Source organism: Mirounga angustirostris, unplaced genomic scaffold (genome assembly GCF_029215605.1).
Source record: "Mirounga angustirostris isolate CCGP_5_RB_7025 unplaced genomic scaffold, mMirAng1.0.hap1 SCAF_9, whole genome shotgun sequence".
NCBI classification, from domain to species: Eukaryota; Metazoa; Chordata; class Mammalia; order Carnivora; family Phocidae; genus Mirounga; species Mirounga angustirostris.
Window position 1 is genome coordinate 143,255,256 of NW_026991717.1, and position 20,064 is coordinate 143,275,319.

General features: G+C 63.4%; 2 protein-coding genes across 10 annotated transcripts in view; both read left to right on the forward strand.

The window, feature by feature from the left end:
• Positions 1 to 19,133, forward strand: part of CEP170B (centrosomal protein 170B) — a 35,578-nt gene extending 16,445 nt beyond the window's left edge. For 6 of the 9 annotated variants that reach the window (XM_064571686.1, XM_064571685.1, XM_045901637.3 and 3 more), the window contains 11 exons: positions 196 to 917; positions 997 to 1,167; positions 1,651 to 1,741; positions 1,911 to 3,593; positions 5,463 to 5,706; positions 8,177 to 8,336; positions 8,668 to 8,811; positions 8,949 to 9,037; positions 9,396 to 9,489; positions 9,587 to 9,638; positions 9,746 to 11,754. In XM_064571686.1, coding sequence (XP_064427756.1) covers positions 196 to 917; positions 997 to 1,167; positions 1,651 to 1,741; positions 1,911 to 3,593; positions 5,463 to 5,706; positions 8,177 to 8,336; positions 8,668 to 8,811; positions 8,949 to 9,037; positions 9,396 to 9,489; positions 9,587 to 9,638; positions 9,746 to 9,981 — 3,686 coding nt within the window. In that variant the 3' untranslated portion in view covers positions 9,982 to 11,754. Of the gene's footprint in view, positions 1 to 195; positions 918 to 996; positions 1,168 to 1,650; positions 1,742 to 1,910; positions 3,594 to 5,462; positions 5,707 to 8,176; positions 8,337 to 8,667; positions 8,812 to 8,948; positions 9,038 to 9,395; positions 9,490 to 9,586; positions 9,639 to 9,745; positions 11,755 to 11,865; positions 12,010 to 15,940 lie in introns of those variants that run through there. The other 3 variants (XM_064571687.1, XM_045901639.3, XR_010405346.1) reach the window with 2 other exon arrangements.
• Positions 11,253 to 18,425, forward strand: LOC135361663 (uncharacterized). The gene is made up of 5 exons (XM_064571761.1): positions 11,253 to 11,274; positions 11,597 to 11,613; positions 12,177 to 13,140; positions 17,970 to 18,050; positions 18,283 to 18,425. Exons 1-5 carry the CDS (start codon positions 11,253 to 11,255, stop codon positions 18,423 to 18,425), a joined length of 1,227 nt encoding a protein of 408 aa, XP_064427831.1.
• Positions 19,134 to 20,064: the final 931 nt, after the last annotated feature.

Genomic DNA, 20,064 nt, shown 5'->3' on the forward strand with positions numbered 1-20,064 from the left:
ACCTGCCTCCCCAGTTGGGCCAGTTGGGCGTGTTCCCGGTGCTCATCTCGGCCGCGTGTGCCGGGGCCCGTGCGCTGAGGGTGCCACGTCCCCAGCCTCGTGGCGCCGCTGGGGCAGGGGGTGAAGAGGCTCCCCTCCCCCCAGGTCGCTGCGTCCTTTCCCTTGGCCTGATGCATTGGGGTCCCCCACCCCCAGGCCACAAGCATGAGGACGGCACGCAGAGCGACTCGGAGGACCCCGCGGCCAAGGCAGCGGTGGCGACGGCCGGGGTCCCTGCAGAGGGCAGCGGGACGCAGGCGCGGCTGCACAGACAGATGAAGCGGGACCCCCAGGAGCTGCTGCATAGCCAGCAGGCCTTTGTCATCGAGTTCTTCGACCAGGACACGCCCCGCAAGAAGCGCTCCCAGTCCTTCACGCACACCCCTCCGGGGGACCCCAAGGCCGACAAGCGCCGAGGCCCCGGGCCGGCGGACAGAGACCGCTCAGGCGTCCCTGCTTCGGCGCGGGGGGCAGGCGGCAGCTCGGGGCCGCAGCGGGCCAGCTCACTCAAGCGGGAGAGGACAGAGGAGCGCCTGGGGGGCCCCTCGCCCGCCTCCCGGGGCTCTGTGCGACCCTTTGGCAGCGTGGGGCGCCGCTCCCGTCTGGCCCAGGACTTCATGGCCCAGTGCCCGCGGGAGGGCTCCCCGGCCACCCGGCCCGGCCCTGACAAGGCATCCCCAGCGTCACCGGCCCCCGAGACACCCCGTGGGGCCAGCCCCGTGGCCCCTGCGACCCCACCACCGCCCCCTGCCGACCCCCAGCTGAGCAAGGCTCGCAAACAGGATGAGGACGACAGCCTGAGCGATGCGGGGACCTACACCATCGAGACAGAGGGGCAGGACCCAGAGGTGGAGGAGGCGCGCCAGATGATCGACCAGGTCTGCAGGGCAGGGGGCTGGGGGCCTGGCCGCGGTTGGCGTGGCTCTGACCCGAGGGCCTGGCCATCCCTCCTTCCAGGTCTTTGGGGTACTTGAGTCTCCTGAGCTCTCCAGGGTATCCTCGGTCACCTTCCGTCCAGTCATCAGAGGGGACAGAGACGAGGCCAGTGACGGGGTCGCCCAGCGAATGGCGCTCCTGCAGGAGTTTGCCTCCCGGTCGGTGGGCATAGCCCCCCAAGGGGAGCTCCAGGTAAGTGGGAGGCACGCTGGCCTGGGGAGTGCTGGGACCCCATCATCGGGTCCTGAATGAGCTCGAAGGTTATGGTCTCGCTTGCGCTGGGTGCCTCATACAAGGCTGGGTTGAACCTTCCCTGAGGGGCGTGCCCACCTGTGGGCTGGGGCCCTGTATGGAGGGCTCGAGGACGGGTCCCAAGTCAAGTGGGGCCCCTGGGTGTATGCCCACAGGCAGGGCTGGGCCGAGCCACCGCTGCTGGCCTCTAGGCCCCCGACCCGGGCTCAGGTTAGGTAGTTAATGTTGGGGTTCTGTAAGCTCAGGAGTGCAGCGGGGGGTTTCCTGGCTGTTTCTTGGGTGAGGGGGAGGGGGCTATGCTACAGGTCCAGAGATGGCGTGTTTGGGGCCAGGGGTTAGGGTGAGCTGTCCCCACGGGTGAGGGTCTCCATGGGGTTCCTCCCGCTCCCTGCTGCAGAGACACGCTTGTCCTTTGCTCCGCAGGGCCTCCCGGTGCCGGGCTCCCCTGGGGGTCAGAAATGGGTGTCCCGCTGGGCCAGCCTGGCCGACAGCTACTCAGACCCAGGCCTGGCAGGTGAGTGGTTCAGGCTCAGCCACAGGGAGGGGGTGGGCCCAGGCTTTCCACTGGACACGCGGGCGTGAGTGCGTGCCAGCCAAGTCCGGAGGAGGGTCAGGCTTCCGGCGCGCATCGAGGGCCTGCAGACCCGGCGGCTGCTGCAACCAGGCCGCCCTTGTCTCTGCAGGGGAGAGCCCTGGGCACAGAGCGGGGGAGCTGGAGGGGACCCTGCCTGTGCGCCAGCGACGGCGACTCCCACAGCTGCCCAGCGACCGCGCAGACAGCCCTGGGGGCCTCGAGGCCACCAAGAGGAGCGGCCCTGGGCCTCCGGAGCCGGGCAGTGAGCAGGCCGGCTGCCTCTTGGGCCAGGAGGACTTGGAGCCTGACAGCCTCAGTGATGCCAGTGGGTCTGATGGTGGGCGGGGCTCCGAGCTGGGTGGGGGCCCGCAGGAGGAGAGACGCAGGAGCCCCCAGGAGGGACCAGCATGGACGAAGGGCCGGCGCTCGCCAAGGGCCCCTGGAGAGCCAGCCCCCGCCTCTTTCTTCATTGGGGACCAGAACGCGGAGACAGCCTTCCCCAGGAAGCCATCGGTGGCTGCAGGGGAGGTGGACGGCCCAGGGCGGGTGGCGAGGGACGGCGTCTCCGTCAGCTCCAGCGGGAGGATGGTTATCCAGCTGCGGACAGAGCGGTCCCCAGAGCCCGAGAGCCCTGCCCCGGCCTTGGTGCGACAGGATAGCTTCAGCAAGGAGCCGGCTGGTGGCCCCCCAGCGCCCGGCCAGCTTCCACGCATCTCCAGCCACCCCCTCCTGCAGGACCTGGCTGCCGCCCGGGCCTCACGCATGGACCTGCACCCCCAGGACACCCACCTGATCCTGAAGGAGACAGAGACAGCCCTGGCAGCCCTGGAGGCCCGGCTGTTCTCCAAGTCCACGGAGGAGGCAGAGGGCCCGATGGGCAGCACCCCCGGGCCGCCAGACGACTCCCTGTCCGGGGACTCTGACGTGGACACGGGGAGCACAGTCAGCCTGGTCAGTGGTAAGAACGGGCCCAGCCCAACCAGTCCCCAGCCCGCGGGGCCGCAGAAGGAGAAGCCACTGTGCCCACCAGCAGCACAGGACCCGGGGAGCGTCTCCTCGAACAGCGCCCGCGAGCGGCTCTCGGACAAGCATCGTCGCACTCCGGGCCCCATGGACGTGGGCCGTGCAGAGCTGGGGAGGCGCCTGGCCGTGCGGTGTGGCACCGGGGCCCGGGCATCCGCGGACTGGCCTGACGAAGAGCGAGGCTCCGGCCTGGCCCACCCGCCTGGCGCAGACACGGTCATCTCTGACCACGAGACCCCTGTGGCCCCTGGGGCGGGGCGGCCAGGGCCTCGCCGGAAACCGGCACCTGCAGCGCCATCCCCGGCTCCACGGGAAGAGCAGGGCCGTGGCTCCGCCCAGAAGGTGCAGCAGGTGCTGACCCGCTCCAACAGCCTGTCCACCCCTCGGCCCACACGGGCCTCCCGGCTGAGGCGGGCCCGGCTGGGGGATGCCTCGGACACGGAGGCTGCCGATGGCGAACGGGGGCCCCCGGCCAACCCCGAGCCGGCGGGGCGGCCAGCCCCCGAGCAGGCCAAGAAGCTGTCGCGCCTGGACATCCTGGCCATGCCCCGAAAGCGGGCAGGCTCCTTCACCGGGCCCAGCGACTCCGAGGCGGCCCCCGCCCGCGCCGGCTTCTCTGGCCGCAGCATCGACTTGTACTGCTCTGGCCGTAAACCCGTTGTGGCCGAGGCTCGGGCCGCCGCTGCCAGGAAGGCTGCCAATACCACCACGGCCCCCCGCCAGCCCTTTAGCAGGGCCCGCCCGGGCAGTGCCCGATACTCCTCACCCAGTGAGTGCCGCGTCAGCCAGGGCGGTGGGTCCGCAGTGTTCTGGGTCAGCCCCACGCACGGCCGTGGGGCCCCCGACTCTGGCCCTAGAGGAGCCCCCGTTCCCGGGCAGGCCCGTCTGCACACACACTCTCGGGTTCCTTGAGCGTGCGCGGGTCTGCATCCTCCAGCGAGCCCGGAGGGAGGGGCTCCTGCTGCCTTGCGGGTGGGGGCCTGTGTGGCTGTGGACAGCAGGCTGGGGCTGCCCACTCTGCCCTGGCGCTGTCCCCTGGGGGGCTGGGTGCTGGGGGAGGCCTTGTCAGTCTCCCACGCAGCCCCGGCGGGGTGCAGAGGGATGGTGCTGTGGTCGCTGGTGCTTGGCTCCTGCCCGGGTGGCTGGAGGGTGCCGGGCGTGCCCCGCTGAGGTTGCAGACGCGGCCCCTCCCTGCCTTCCGGCCGCGCGAGGAGTGCCGGGGCTGGCTTGCCGGAGGAAGGGACGGCGCGGGACAGAGGGGTGGAGGGCTGGGGACCACGGCTGGGTGCCAGCCCGCTGCCCCTCCCTTCCTTTTGGCGGCGTGCGTGTGTGCTACTGCCTGGGGCCTCAGAGCAGGGCGGCCGAGGAGTGGGTCCCAGACCAGGCAGGCCAGGGAGGGGGCTGTGAGGGCCGAGCCCAGCCACCCTCTGGGGTCCCCCCCAGGCCTGCGGCTGATCCACGTGGGGAGGCCTACCCTGCTTTGGGGTATCCGTGGGTTCCATTCCCTGCCACCAGTCCTGGCGGTTCCCATCTGATGGGTACAGACCCCCCCACAGGACGTGGCCTCTGCCCACGGGGTGACTAGTCTCAGGCCCGTGGAAATGCCAGGCTGCCCGTCCCTCCCCGACCCTGCCCGTCCAACCCATCCCTGCCCATCCCTCCCCATCCCTGCCCGTCCCTCCCTGACCCTGCCTGTCCAACCCATCCCTGCCCGTCCCTCTCCGACCCTGCCCATCTCTGCTTGTCCTTCCCTGACCCTGCCCCTCCCTCCCTGACCCTGCCCGTCCCTCCCCGACCCTGCCCGTCTTTCCCTGACCCTGCCCGTCCGTCCCCATCCATTCCTGTCCCTGCCCGTCCATCCCCGTCCCTGCCCGTCCGTGACCCTGCCTGTCCCTATCTGACCCTGCCCATCCCTGTCCATCCTTCCCCAACCCTGCCTGTCTTTCCCTGACCCTGCCTGTCTGTCCCCATCCGTCCCTGTCCCTGCCCGTTCCTGCCCATCCATCCCCATCCCTCCCCGACCCTGCCTGTCCCTCCCTGTCCCTCGCCTTCTGTCCCCATCCCTGCCTGTCCCTCCCCATCCTTCCCCAACCCTGCCTGTTCTTCCCCGTCCCTCTCCGTCCCTCCCTGACCCTGCCTGTCCCTCCCTGTCCCTCGCCTTCTGTCCCCGTCCCTGCCCGTCCCTCCCCATCCTTCCGCAACCCTGCCTGTCCTTCCCCGTCCTTGTGTGTCCCTCCCCGTCCCTGCCCGTCCCTCCCCGTCCCTCACCATCCGTGCCCATCCATCCCTGTCCTTCCCTGACCTTGCCTATCCCTGCCCATGCTTCCCTGACTCTGCCCATCCCTCCCCATCGTTCCCTGACCCTGCTCATCCCTGCCCATCAGTCCTTGTCCTTCCCTGATCCTGCCCATCCCTGCCCGTCCTTCCTCGTGCCTCTGGGCTGGTGGTGGCCTCACAGCCGTGGAGCTCTGTACCTGTTGGCGCTTCAGCTGCTAGGCCTCTGGGCGTGGGGGGGGCGCAGCTGCAGCGGCTTGTCCTGCAGCGCTGGGCGCTCGTCTGGAAGGACCCGGGGCTGCCACAGGGTGCTGAGCGCTGCTTTGTTCTGTTCTTGCTTCTGGAAACAACTCGTGCACCCAAGGCACGCGTCGCCGGCAGCAGGGCTCGGATTGCACGTCCACATCCGAGGAGGAGTACGGCTCCCACCACGGCTCCCCCCCACACACACACTCCCATGCCTCAACAGCCACGCAGACCCCGCGGGCTGGCAGCTCCAGCCGGACTCGCTCCCGGGCCCCCATCCCCCGGGACACAGATGATGAGGAAGAAGATCCTGACCCCTACGGCTTTATTGTGCAGACGGCAGAGATCGCTGAGATCGCCAGGTGAGCCCAACTCAGGGGGAGCCTTCGAGCCAGAGCGCCCCTCACCTTGGGGCCAAGGGCACCCCCAGGCCAGGGCCTGGGCTGGAGACTCTCTTCCCGAAGGAGCTCAGCAAGGGCTGGTCATGGAGGGGTGGCTGGGGTGGGCGGGTGGGTGGATGGAGGGGTGGATGGGTGGGTGGATGAGATGGATATCAGGTGGCTGAGTGGGTAGATGGGTGGACATTGGGTAGGTGATGGATGGGTGGGTAGGTGGATGGAGGGCTGGAAGGATGGCTGGGTGGATGGGTGGGTGGCTGGCTGGCTGGATGGAGGGGTGGATGGGTGGGTGGAAGGATGGCTCGGTGGATGGAAGGATGGAAGAATGGCTGGGTGGGTGGATGGAGGAGTGGATGGGTAGGTGGATGGATGGCTGGGTGTGTGGGTGGGTGGGTGGGTGGATGGATGGATGGATGAGATATGGGTATCAGGTGGCTGGGTGGGTAGGTAGGTGGATATTGGGTGGGTGATGGATGGATGGGTGGAGGGATGGATGGGTGACTGGGTAGGTGGGTGGAAGAGTGGATGGGTGGGTGGGTACATGGATGAGATGGATATCGGGTGGCTGGGTGGATAGGTGGGTGGATACTGGGTGGGTGATGGATGGATGGGTGGGCGGGTGGATGAATGCAGATCTGTCCAGGAGGGTGTGGGCGCTCTGGTATGAGGAAGAACTGTACTATTTTTGTTAAAGATGAACTGTCATGTGGTTATTTCCTGGGTCACTTCCAGGCCAGGAGCAGGGAGGCTGGTGCAGAGGTGGTGGAGACTGGGGAGTGGTCTTGCACTGAGCAGTGGTCAGGGCTACAGTGCTTGGGTTCTGTGGGGCTCGTGCAGGGGCAGGAGGAGTCTGGGGATGGGTGAGTGGTGAGTGTTTGGTGCTGAGGATGCTGAGCTTGAGCCCGTGAGCCTCCTAGAAAGGTGACCCAGAGGCAGGTGGTTCCTGGGAGAATGGTCCGTGGGGGTGGAGACACAGAGATGGCAACAGAGGCCATGGCAGCTGGAGGTTGAGTGGAGAGGACCTGTAGGGCATGAAGAGGGCCGGGGACGGAGCTCCCAGGATGCGGGGGGCGGTGCACAGGGCTGACGAGGGGGCGGACTGCTGAGGAGGCAGAGTGAGGGTTCTGGAAGGAGGCTGCTGGGTGAGAGAGGCGAGGAGGGGGGATGGAGGGGCCCCTGTGGGTTTCTGGGCCTCTGCCCCAGAATGGGCAGGCTTGGGCATCCCGATGTGCCGGGGGCTGGAGAGAGGACGTGGGGGCTGGTGCTAAGGCAGGGCCACACGTCCGTTTGGCATCCATGACTTTGAGGGCCGTCTTTCTGTATTTTCTGGATGTAGGGAAGGTGGGACCCAGTTGGGGGGCCGCCATCTTGAGGGGGCCCAGGTCAGCCTTGCTGGGGAGGTAGGGGCCGGCCGGGATGGTTTTCTCCAGCTGTGCTCAGCATTTCTGGGTGGGGCTGAGCTCGGGTGGCCATGCCAGGCAGGGCTGCAGGTGGCGATGGGAGAGGATAGGCCCTGAGGGCCGGCTGGGTTGGCGTCCCGAGCATGCTGGGACAGCTGAGGGTGGCCGCTGGGCCTTGGTGGGCCTTGGAGGCCCCGTCACTTGGGCGACTGCAGCAGTGATGTGCCGAGGAACCTTGAGGGTGTTGCTCATGCGTCCTCGAGGGAAGGGAGCGGTGTGGACAGTGACAGGGGACTCCTGTACCCCCAGCCTGGGCCGAGGGCTCTAGTCCACAGGACAGGCTGGTTGGGGGACCTGATGTGCTTCGAGGACAGCGCTCAGCCTGGGGACTTCGTGGGCACTAAGGGGTAGAAGGTGCTCCTGGTCCCTGCTGGCCCCTGTCCTTTTCCGGGTGGCCTGAGAGCCTGGTGGGGAAGCATGCCTAACCTGTGTGGGGTGTGAGTGGGCACGGGCTGGGCCTGGGAGCCTGGCCTCCCGTGGCCTCCCTCCCTCCCCTGCGGGGAGGTTCCTGGTCTCCGCCTGCCTGTCTCACCCGTTGCTTGCCTCTGATCCTTGTCTGTGACCCCTTCCCTGCCTCAATGTCCCTGCCTGCAGAGTAGGGCCTGGGTGGCCAGAGGGGAAGCTGTGGCCTGCTCTGGAGCATGGGGGTGCCTCCGCCCGCCCTTCCTGCCCAGCCCCATCCCCACCTCTGCCACCCTTCTTGGGGCATCGGACACTCGAGCCTTCTTTGGGGCCCTGTCTGTCTGGCACTGCCAGTGGCTGGTTGGGCAGTTTGGGCCAGGCTGGAGGCTGCATGCCCTCAGCCCCTGCCCCTCACCCTGCACTTGTCTCTCGGGAAGGGCTCCTGCCTCCACCTGAGAGGGGAGGGCGGCCCGGGGAGGCTTCCCTCAGGCTGCCGACCCCCCGACCTCCCCAGCGCTGGCGCCCCGCCCAGGAGGACCCGCCAGGACCCGCCTTCTCTCCTCTGGGTGCAGGCTGAGCCAGACACTAGTGAAGGATGTGGCCATCCTGGCCCGGGAGATCCACGACGTGGCTGGGGACGGCGACTCGCTGGGCTCGCCGGGGCCCGCCCGCAGCCCCTCCCTCAGCAACGTGCCCAGCACCCCTGCTTCAACCATCTCCGCCCGTGAGGAGGTACGCCCCGCCACCACCCTGCTGAGGTCTGGCCTGGTCCCTTGGTCCTGGCCGCGTCGGCCCCGCCCCGCACAGCTGCGTGCCCGGGCGGTCTGAGCCACGAGCCCTCGCCAAGGCTGTGCGGCCCGTGCTCGGCTCCCGACAAGGCCGCCCTGAAGCACGGGGGCTGGGATCCGCCTTCCTTGGGGGCTGGGGCGTCCCGGGGCCCCCAGCGGACTGGGCTCGGGGTCCGCTCCGTCGCCCTGCTGTTGTCGGGGCGGAGGCATGGTGTCTGCCCCTGCTGGCGATGCCCCCGCCCTGGAGGGCTCTCACCACCTGCCCTTGTCCGCAGCTGGTGCAGCGCATCCCCGAGGCCAGCCTCAACTTCCAGAAGGTGCCCCCTGGCTCCCTGAGCTCTCGAGACTTGGACCAGAACATGAACGACCGCTGTGAGGACCCCCTCGCCAGCAAGATGCGGCCTCGGAGCCGCGAGGAGGCAGGCACCCCCCCCGCCCCTTAGAGAGCTGGCCTGGCTGCGTGCATGGGGCCCTCCCGGCCGGGCGCTGGGGTGTGCCTGGGGAGCAGGGCCTTCCGGAGGGCTCCCGGGCGTCGTGCTGACACTGGTCCTCACAGGTGATCTTTGACAACCTGATGCTGAACCCCGTGTCCCAGCTGTCCCACGCCATCCGGGAGAACACGGAGCACCTCGCCGAGAAGATGAAGTGCGTAGAGCCCCGCAAGCTCTGTGGGCCAGTGGGAGCCGCCCCCCAGACTCCCCTCAGACACAGACACGAACATACACCCATCAGCGAGGACCTGCAGCGGTGGGGGGGGGGGGACACCACCCAGGGGGTGCCCATGCACACACGCATGCCCGGCTCCCGGGAACCAGAGCCCCAGGATGACCCCAGCCTCCAGACCAGCCCTCCGCACGTCAGCCCAGAGGCCAGGACTCTGGCTCCAGCCAGCCCCGTTCCGGTGCTGGGCCAGTGTTTCCCCTTGGGCCCAGGCAGGGGGGTCTGGGCTTGCCTGTGTCTGGGCTCCATCATCACTGTCCTCTGCCTCCCCCCTTGGCGGCAGGATCCTCTTTCAGAACACAGGGCGTGCCTGGGAGGAGGTGGAAGCCAGAATCAACTCGGAGAACGAGGTGCCCATCCTGAAGACATCCAACAAGGTGAGGGCCGGCCTGCGCCCAGCCGCCGGGCTGCAGGGAGTGGGGTGTGACCCCCTTGGCGGCCCTGCTCCATCTGCCCCCTCCCGCCCGCTTCCAGGAGATCAGCTCCATCCTGAAAGAACTGAGGCGCGTGCAGAAGCAACTGGAAGGTGGGTGTGGCCCCAGGTGCTGCCGGAGGCACCAGCAGAGGGACCCCGGGGTGGGCTGGGAGGCAGGAAGGACCCGCCAGCCGGCCTGACCCTCCCCGCCCCTGCAGTCATCAACGCCATCGTGGACCCCAGCGGGAACCTGGACCTGCTGACCGGGAACCGGGGCTCCGCGGGCTCGGCCCAGCTGGGGAAAGGCCGGCCGGCTGCCCAGAGCCCATCCTCGCCCCCCTCGGCCCTGCCTCTGAGGAGCTTCCCACAGCGGGCGAACTGCGGGTCCCCGGGCCTCCCGGACCCTGCCTTCCTGCCCGACTTCCTCCCCGATGCCGAGAGGTTCCTGATCTAGGCGGCCGGGGCCGGGGCGGCCTCCACGTGCCCTGGGTCCAGCACCTCCGGCCCCTTGTCTGCCGCCACGGCCCTTCCCGGCTGCGGACCGTTCGCCACAGACCCCCACGTGCCATAACCCTGTGGGCAGGTGCCTCTGTGCCCACAGCCCTCCCTAGCTCCCAGCCGGCGCCCCAGCTGGACGGCCCAGCCCCTGTGGCCACCCCCGCTGGCCTCCTGGCCCAGCTCCTGCTGTGGCCTCCGCCAAGGGCCGGCGTCACAGGTGTGTACCCCGCCTCCTCCCCACTGCTGTTATTTCTGTCTTTAGCTTTTAAGGAAAGAGGGGCTTGGGCCACTGCAGCAGCCCCCGGGCCTGGAAGGCCCTCACCCCGCCTCTTGTGTTGGGGCGGCTGTTCTGCTGAGGGCTCCCGTGGGCTTACGTGTCCCATCCCTGTGTGCGGGCGGGGGCCAGGCGGAGGAAGAGGGGCTGGGCCGGGGGTGGGGGCGGTCATTCAGTGCCAAACACAGAGCCGGGAGGGGCTGCTGAAGCCCCGGGACCCGAGGGCAGGGTGCCCCCGGCCAGCGCACTCGCAGCCAGTTCTGCCGAGGGCCGGGCGGCTCCCCGCTGCCCCGGGGTCGGGGGCCTGGGGCGGGGATGTGGCCTGTGGAGGCGTTTGGGGCGGAACCCCACTACTTCAAGCCTTGGGTGCCAATGCAACTGCCAAGCCCACTGTGCGTGCAGGCTGCGGCCACGCGGGCCGAGCACGCAGGCACGCCCATGCCGGACACGTGCGCCCAGGCTCACGGCTCGCCCAGGCGCGTGTCCACAGCGTGGGGCGGCCCCGCCCAGCCACGGAGGCCGGGCTCCTGCACTTGGCTTCCTGCGGTCCTGGGCTGGGGGCTGGGGGAGGGAGGGGGGCACTAGATCGAGGGGGCGGGAAACCAGGCTTCCAGAAGCTCCCTGGGCCGCACCCGCTCCCCCAGCCCTCACCCCCGTCCTGCCTGATGCTGTGGGCATTCCTGGGGTGTCTGCAGCCAGCTCGGGGCCCTGCAGGCTGCTGTGCTCCTGGTCCCGTGGGGGGTGGGGGTGGGGGGCAGGGAGGGGCCCCCAGGGACAGTCTTGCCTTCTCAGGGTTCTTTCAGCGGGGAACATGCCGGGTGGGCAGAGCACCCCCCCGCCGGGGCAGGGGGGATGTTTCTGGAGCCTCTAAGCCAAAGAGCCCGTGGGCTGTGGCAGGTGGGGGCGGGTCGCTCTGCACCGTGCCTGGTACCTCTGTGAGTGGCGATTGCGGGATGGGGCCCGGGGCCAGTGGGTGTGAGTCCGGGCCGCCACGGGTGATGTGTGTCTCTGTGTTTACATTTAGCTGACGTGGAGTTGCGTGCATGGGTCCTGTGCCCCCCCTGTGATGTTTACGTATGTGTGTGAGTGGTGGTGGGCTCCCTGCCGGAACCCCGCCCCTCGAGCCTGCTGTGTCCACACGGAGGCGGCGCTGGGCCCCTCCGGCCTCCTGCATGCCCCACACAGTTGCCCACAGCCTGTCCCCTGGAAACGAACAGTGGCCATTCTCATGCACCCACCCTCAGTGATTGCCGTACACGTTTTTTTATTCACAAATTCCTGTTCCTCCCCCTTCCAGCCTTCGACTTGGGATCGGTAACTTATTTGTCTGGCTTCTTGGAGGTACTTCTGTATGTGTGTCCTCAGGTGGTCTCATGGATGTCTTTCAGAAAACGGTTATTTTATATGAGTTGTCATGGAATTTGTTCTAATAAATCATTCTATCACATGGCAAGATCCCGGCGTCTGTTACCTTGAGCTCCTTTCTCCACCGTTGGTGTCTGGGGTGGGGATGCTTGGCCCGCGGGGTCTCCTTTCATTCGCCGGGAAATCCCATTTTTCCCCCAGACCAGGCATGCTGCAATGCCCAGACCTTGCCACCAGGGGGTGCTGTGGGCGAGAAAGCAGCAGGGAAGTTTCAGACGTTGCTCCTCAAAAGAGAAGTTATTTTATTCCAACATTCAAGGACAGGACGACCAGAAGCACCCTCAGGTAGGCTGTTCTGCAGACATGTACCAGCCGAGGGGCCTGGGCACCGATTGCCGAGCCACAGCTCCTTCCAATTCCTCCCCGCGGTTCATGGCTTTGGAGCATGCCCAACTTGACACCAGGGCTGTGGTGACGTCACACCGCTGAGTGCCTAGGGCCTCCGGTCTTAGACCCTGGCGGGGGGCAGGGTCGCATCCCCCAACTCCAGCTGCAGGGAGGACCCAGAGGAGCTGGACAAGTGGGCTGGGGAAAGTGTTCAGCCTGCTGTCAGCCCACAAGGCGAGCTGCCACAGACCCTGTTCTCCAGGCCTCTCGACCACAGCACAGGAGTCCCTGGTATCCGCTCTGTTCCCCACGCCAGCTCTGTTCCCCATGCCAGCTCTGTTCCCCAGTCCAGCTCTGTTCCCCAATCCAGCTCTGTTCCCCACGCTAGCTCTGTTCCCCACACCAGCTGTGTTCCTCAATGCAGCTCTGTTCCCCACACCACCTCTGTTCCCCACACCACCTCTGTTCCCCACACCACCTCTGTTCCCCAATGCAGCTCTGTTCCCCAATCCAGCTCTGTTCCCCAATCCAACTCTGTTCCCCACACCAGCTCTGTTCCCCATGCTAGCTCTGTTCCCCACGCCAGCTCTGTTCCCCACGCCAGCTCTGTTCCCCAGGCCAGCTCTGTTCCCCACGCCACCTCTGTTCCCCACGCCATCTCTGTTCCCCACGCCACCTCTGTTCCCCAAAGCAGCTCTGTTCCCCAATGCAGCTCTGTTCCCCACACCAGCTCTGTTCCCCAATGCAGCTCTGTTCCCCATGCTAGCTCTGTTCCCCAAAGCAGCTCTGTTCCCCAATCCAGCTCTGTTCCCCAATGCAGCTCTGTTCCCCACACCAGCTCTGTTCCCCAATCCAGCTCTGTTCCCCACACTAGCTCTGTTCCCCAAAGCAGCTCTGTCCCCCAGTGCAGCTCTGTTCCCCACCCCAGCTCTGTTCCCCACGCTAGCTCTGTTCCCCAAAGCAGCTCTGTTCCCCAATCCAGCTTTGTTCCCCAATCCAGCGCTGTTCCCCACACCAGCTCTGTTCCCCAATCCAGCTCTGTTCCCCAGTGCAGCTCTATTCCCCATGCCAGCTCTGTTCCCCAATCCAGCTCTGTTCCCCAATCCAGCTCTGTTCTCCACACTAGCTCTGTTCCCCAATCCAGCTCTGTTCCCCAGTGCAGCTCTGTTCCCCACGCCAGCTCTGTTCCCCACACCAGCTCTGTTCCCCACACCAGCTCTGTTCCCCAATGCAGCTCTGTTCCCCAATCCAGCTCTGTTCCCCAGTGCAGCTCTGTTCCCCACGCCAGCTCTGTTCCCCAATGCAGCTCTGTTCCCCAATGCAGCTCTGTTCCCCACGCCAGCTCTGTTCCCCAATCCAGCTCTGTTCCCCACACCAGCTCTGTTTCCCACACCAGCTCTGTTCCCCAATCCAGCTCTGTTCCCCACACCAGCTCTGTTCCCCACGCCAGCTCTGTTCCCCACGCCAGCTCTGTTCCCCAATCCAGCTCTGTTCCCCAATCCAGCTCTGTTCCCCAGTGCAGCTCTGTTTCCCACGCCAGCTCTGTTCCCCACGCCAGCTCTGTTCCCCAATCCAGCTCTGTTCCCCACGCCAGCTCTGTTCCCCACGCCAGCTCTGTTCCCCACGCAAGCTCTGTTCCCCAATCCAGCTCTGTTCCCCACACCAGCTCTGTTCCCCAATGCAGCTCTGTTCCCCACACCAGCTCTGTTCCCCAATCCAGCTCTGTTCCCCAATGCAGCTCTGTTCCCCACACCAGCTCTGTTCCCCAATCCAGCTCTGTTCCCCACACCAGCTCTGTTCCCCACACCAGCTCTGTTCCCCAATGCAGCTCTGTTCCCCACGCCAGCTCTGTTCCCCAATCCAGCTCTGTTCCCCAATGCAGCTCTGTTCCCCAATCCAGCTCTGTTCCCCAATGCAGCTCTGTTCCCCAATCCAGCTCTGTTCCCCACGCCACCTCTGTTCCCCACGCCAGCTCTGTTCCCCAATCCAGCTCTGTTCCCCACGCCAGCTCTGTTCCCCACATCAGCTCTGTTCCCCACGCCAGCTCTGTTCCCCACGCCAGCTCTGTTCCCCACTCCAGCTCTGTTCCCCACTCCAGCTCTGTTCCCCACACCAGCTCTGTTCCCCAATGCAGCTCTGTTCCCCAATCCAGCTCTGTTCCCCACACCAGCTCTGTTCCCCACACCAGCTCTGTTCCCCACGCCAGCTCTGTTCCCCGTGCCAGCTCTGTTCCCCACGCCAGCTCTCTTCCCCAATCCAGCTCTCTTCCCCAATGCAGCTCTGTTCCCCACACCAGCTCTGTTCCCCACACCAGCTCTGTTCCCCAATCCAGCTCTGTTCCCCACGCCAGCTCTGTTCCCCACGCCAGCTCTGTTCCCCAATCCAGCTCTGTTCCCCAATGCAGCTCTGTTCCCCAATCCAGCTCTGTTCCCCACGCCACCTCTGTTCCCCACGCCAGCTCTGTTCCCCAATGCAGCTCTGTTCCCCAATGCAGCTCTGTTCCCCACGCCAGCTCTGTTCCCCAATCCAGCTCTGTTCCCCACACCAGCTCTGTTCCCCACACCAGCTCTGTTCCCCAATCCAGCTCTGTTCCCCACGCCAGCTCTGTTCCCCACGCCAGCTCTGTTCCCCAATCCAGCTCTGTTCCCCAATCCAGCTCTGTTCCCCAATCCAGCTCTGTTCCCCACGCCAGCTCTGTTCCCCACGCCAGCTCTGTTCCCCACGCCAGCTCTGTTCCCCAATCCAGCTCTGTTCCCCAATCCAGCTCTGTTCCCCACGCCAGCTCTGTTCCCCAATGCAGCTCTGTTCCCCAATCCAGCTCTGTTCCCCAATGCAGCTCTGTTCCCCACACCAGCTCTGTTCCCCAATGCAGGTCTGTTCCCCACGCCAGTTCTGTTCCCCAATGCAGCTCTGTTCCCCAATGCAGCTCTGTTCCCCAGTCCAGCTCTGTTCCCCAATGCAGCTCTGTTCCCCAATGCAGCTCTGTTCCCCACGCCACCTCTGTTCCCCACGCCAGCTCTGTTCCCCACGCCAGCTCTGTTCCCCAATGCAGCTCTGTTCCCCACGCCAGCTCTGTTCCCCAATCCAGCTCTGTTCCCCAATGCAGCTCTGTTCCCCACACCAGCTCTGTTCCCCAATCCAGCTCTGTTCCCCACGCCAGCTCTGTTCCCCACGCCAGCTCTGTTCCCCACGCCAGCTCTGTCCCCAATCCAGCTCTGTTCCCCAATCCAGTTCTGTTCCCCACGCCAGCTCTGTTCCCCACGCCAGCTCTGTTCCCCAATCCAGCTCTGTTCCCCAATCCAGCTCTGTTCCCCACGCCAGCTCTGTTCCCTATGCCAGCTCTGTTCCCCAATCCAGCTCTGTTTCCCACGCCAGCTCTGTTCCCCACGCCAGCTCTGTTCCCCAATCCAGCTCTGTTCCCCAATCCAGCTCTGTTCCCTACGCCAGCTCTGTTCCCCACGCCAGCTCTGTTCCCCACACCAGCTCTGTTCCCCAATCCAGCTCTGTTCCCCACGCCAGCTCTGTTCCCCACGCCAGCTCTGTTCCCCAATCCAGCTCTGTTCCCCAATCCAGCTCTGTTCCCCAATCCAGCTCTGTTCCCCACGCCAGCTCTGTTCCCCATGCCAGCTCTGTTCCCCACACCAGCTCTGTTCCCCAATCCAGCTCTGTTCCCCACGCCAGCTCTGTTCCCCACGCCAGCTCTGTTCCCCAATCCAGCTCTGTTCCCCAATCCAGCTCTGTTCCCCACATCAGCTCTGTACACCAGAAAATCTGCACCCTCCAACATGTGTACATTATACTGCAGTAAGAATTCAAAACAGTAATGAGGAATGGAAAGTGAATGTATTAACATAAAATTGTTCATAATATTCTCTTGCTTTCTTTTTAGTGTCTGTGGGACCTGTTTCCGTGCTCTCATTTTCACCCTAAATAGTGGTGATTCATACCTTCCCTCTCTCTTGCTCAGTCTTGCTGGGGTCTACCAATTTTGTTACTTTTTGTCTGTCCACACGCACTCAGGACAGAGGACTCGTGCCCAGCAGGAGCAGAGGTGAAATTACGAATCCTGCTCAGAGCTGAGTGTCCTCAAGGCTGTACGCACAGGGAGAAGGGTAAGAGAACCCTACCCAGGGCCCGGGAGAGAGCAGGGAAGCTCATCTCTTTCCCAGGCTCTGGGTGGGAGTAAAAAACCTGCGGTCAGAAATGGAAACCTCAGAGAATGCCGAGCAGCTAGTAAACAGAGCTAAAGACGCACCTGAGGCGGCTGGACGTCAGCAGGATGCAAAGGTTGAGGTGAAGACCTGCAGCAGGGGAGTCGGAGGCACAGGACGCGGGGTGTAGAAGCTCAGCACACACTTCGCCTGAGTTTCACAATGTGAGGATACAGAAAATAGGCAGAGGCCGTAGCCAAAGAGATAACGGCTGAGAATGTTCTAGAAATGATCACAGGCATGAATCCTCCACTTTAAGAGCTCCAAGCCCCAAGGTGGGTGGATGAGAACCATCCTCACCTGGACACGCCACGCTGAAACCCAGAAGACCCAAGACAGAGAGAAAACCTTCAAAGCAAACGGGGAGGTAAGAGAAGCAGCCTTCAGAGGGACAGCAGGTGGACGGACGCCCATTCCTCCACGGGGAGCCGCGTCCGAGGTCGGGACCTTCAGCGACTGGAAGAGAATTGTCACCCAGCTAAACCGTCATTCCAGAGTGAGGGAGAGACATTCTCGGACGGTGAAGCCTCGAGCTTTCCTGCTTTCCCAGCCGGGATGCAAGAATCCAGGAAGGATGGGAGCTTGGAGAAGGAGGGATGTGCAAGCCCACCGAGTGAAGAGACCGGGAAATGGGTGGCACATCTCAGTAGCCCCTGAGCAGGAGACCATGACAATGACTGGGGAGCATCCCAGAAAAGGGGGGCTGGCACCCCAGAGGTAAATGAACAGAATCCCCGAGGCAGTTGTTGGAAGCACAGTTCCTTTTGTTCAGAGGGTGGAGAGAACACTTAGCAGCAGGCTCAAAGCCCAGCCTCCCGTTAGATGCCAGGGTGGCCAGCCAGGGAGGGGAAGACGAGGGAGTTTGCTTCCAGCCACGTGGTGGATTCAGGACTTCGAAGAGCAAGACGTGGATAAAGGATGACGAAAACGCACGCAAATGCTTTGTCAGACTCCACGGAGCACGCCTTGGCTGGACTGGGGCCACGGTTGCAGCTCGGTGAGGCCCGGTTAGGCCCTGGTCTGCCTGATGCCGGGGGTTCTGCCTCAGCTGGGGGTTCGCCCGATGCTGGGGGACCTGCCCGACATTGGGGGACCTGCCCAATGCTGGGAGATCTGCATGATGCTGGAGGTTCACCCGATGTTGGGGGGCCTGCCCGACACTGGGGGGCCTGCCCGACACTGGGGGATCTGTGTGATGCTGGGGGTTCTGCCCCAGCTGGGGGGGCCTGCCCGACACTGGGGGGTCTGCCCAATGCTGGGAGTGATCGAGGACCACTCTCCCCGTCAGCACCCAAAGGTGGACAACCCACTTGCCGGCGAATGAACTTGCGGAAACCTGTTGGTGTCCACCTCCGCTTTGGGTAAAAAACAAAAGGAAACAAACTCTGTTGTGTGAAGGGGGCCCATGGGTAGACGTGGGGTGAAGCAGATGACGTGCTCATGGGAGCAGCCCGGTGTGCAGCCCACGGACTTGTGGAGAGGCCACACCGGACCAGGGGGCTGCAGTGAATTAGCCATTCTTGTCATTTCTATAAACTGATGTTTTATTACAATCAGCCCCAAGCAAACTGGTCCTCACGATGGACACCAGGAGCCTTGAGAGAGTTGTAAGCTCCGCATTCACACCGCAGGGAACACAGGCTCACGGACTCCCCAGGGGCATGCGTAGCCTAAGGCTGCTCCCTGGCCCCGCTCTCCTTCCCGCAGAAACCGCGGGCAAGCAGTGCTCCCAGCTGCCCCCTCCGCCTGTGCCCAAGCCCCGCGCTGCCCTGGGGTCCCGTGCCGGCTGTGAGGATAATAACCATAAACCTTTCCCACACGTGTGGGGTCCTGCCAGACCTCACCTGCAAGGACACGATTAAAACAGGGAGTCGGACCGCACCCCTGAAGATGTGGGAGCATCAGGGGTCACCTGGGGGGCGGCTTCATCATAAAGGGGACCTTCTGGGTCTCGGGACTCGGTGTCAGCTCCTTCTTTCCTCGGTCTAACTCAGAAACCTTGCCCCCGCATCCTTCTAAGCTCTAGACAGAAGGAACAACGAGCCCGGGGGGACTGGCCCTTCCAGCCTCCAAGGCTGGGACAGTAAATGCCTGCTGTGTGAGCCGCCGAGGCGCAGCTCTGCGCTGCAGGAGCTCCAGCAAGCCGGCGAACACGCTCCGTAGGCACGGGAAGCACACGCGGTGTGTGCCACACGGGATCAGGAAAGGAAACTGTTGGTGGCGCCCGGCTGGCTCAGTCCATACAGTGTGTGACTCTTGATCTCGGGGTCATGAGTTCGAGCTCTGCATTGGGTGTAGAGATGACTTAAATAAATAAACTTAAAAAAAAAAAGGAAGCCACCTAGCTACACCCTAGTAACAGTGAAGAACACCACAGACAAGGAGAAGGTTTTAAAAACAACCACAGAGTAAAGAAATCCCTTACACAGGAATGATGGCAGTTCTCAGCAATAACAGGACCCTAAGGACCTCGGATTCCAGGGAAAATAACTGTCTATCAAGAATTCTGTGCCTGGAGGGGCGCCTGGGTGGCTCAGTCGTTAAGTGTCTGCCTTCAGGGCGCCTGGGTGGCTCAGTCGGTTAAGCGACCGCCTTCGGCTCAGGTCATGATCCTGGAGTCCCGGGATCGAGTCCCGCATCAGGCTCCCTGCTCGGCAGGGGGTCTGCTTCTCCCTCTGACCCTCCTCCCTCTCATGCTCTCTGTCTCTCATTCTCTCTCTCTCAAATAAATAAATAAATAAATAAAATTTAAAAGTGTCTGCCTTCAGCTTGGCTCAGGTCGTGATCGCAGGTCCCAGGATCGAGCCGCGCATCGGGCTCCCTGCTCCTTGGGAAAACTGCTTCTCCCTCTGCCACTCCCCCTGCTTGTGTTCCCTCCCTCACTGTCTCTCTCTGTCAAATAAATAAATAAAAATCTTAAAAAAATAAAAAAATAAAAAATTAAATTCCAGCTCTGTTACTTACTAGACACAGACCTGAAATTCAAGAATGCACATCAACCTAAGGTAGAAGGATATTTTTAAAAAGCCACACAAATTTAAACTAAATTAAAATCGGACGACATAGACTTTAAGACAGAAGCTGTTACGAGGGAAAGTGAGAGCATGGTGACAGGTGGTTTAGTCGGGGGAAGCAGAGACACGGGAAGTGCAGACTTCACCGCGGGAAGCAGGAGTGTGCGTGGGAATCCACAGACTGGCACAGTCTCCCAGTCATTCCTGGGCCACGGAGACGAAACATTAATAAGTGATGTATAAGATTTGAAAGCACATCCCTGAGCTGGATTCAAAGATGGATCTAGACCCCAGACCCTCCCCAGCGGAGGCTGTGCGTTCTTTCCAAACACGTTTACAGATCCTGAGCACACATGTGCACACGAGGCCTGTTCTTGACCAACGTTAAAGATACAGTGCGGCGCGGGCCTTGTTTTCTAACCCAAACTCGATTAAACTAGGAATCAGTGATGAAGAAAGAGCTTCACGTACACTCGGAAATCTTAAACCAGATTTCTTTTTTTTTTCTTTTAAGATTTTATTTTTAAGTAATCTCTACAGCCAACATGGGGCTTGAACAAACGACCCTGAGATCAAGAGTCACACACTCCAACAACCGAGCCAGCCGGGTGCCCCTAAACCAGATTTCCAGATCATTCACAGGTAAAAGAAAAAACAGTAAAAAATGTAAAATACTCAGAAGTAAATACCGGCCAAGTCACATAGGAGATCATGGGGCACAGCGGAAGCAGAGATCTGCAGAAAACGGATCCCTTAGGCACTTTGTAGCAGCAAAGGAACAGCTGGAA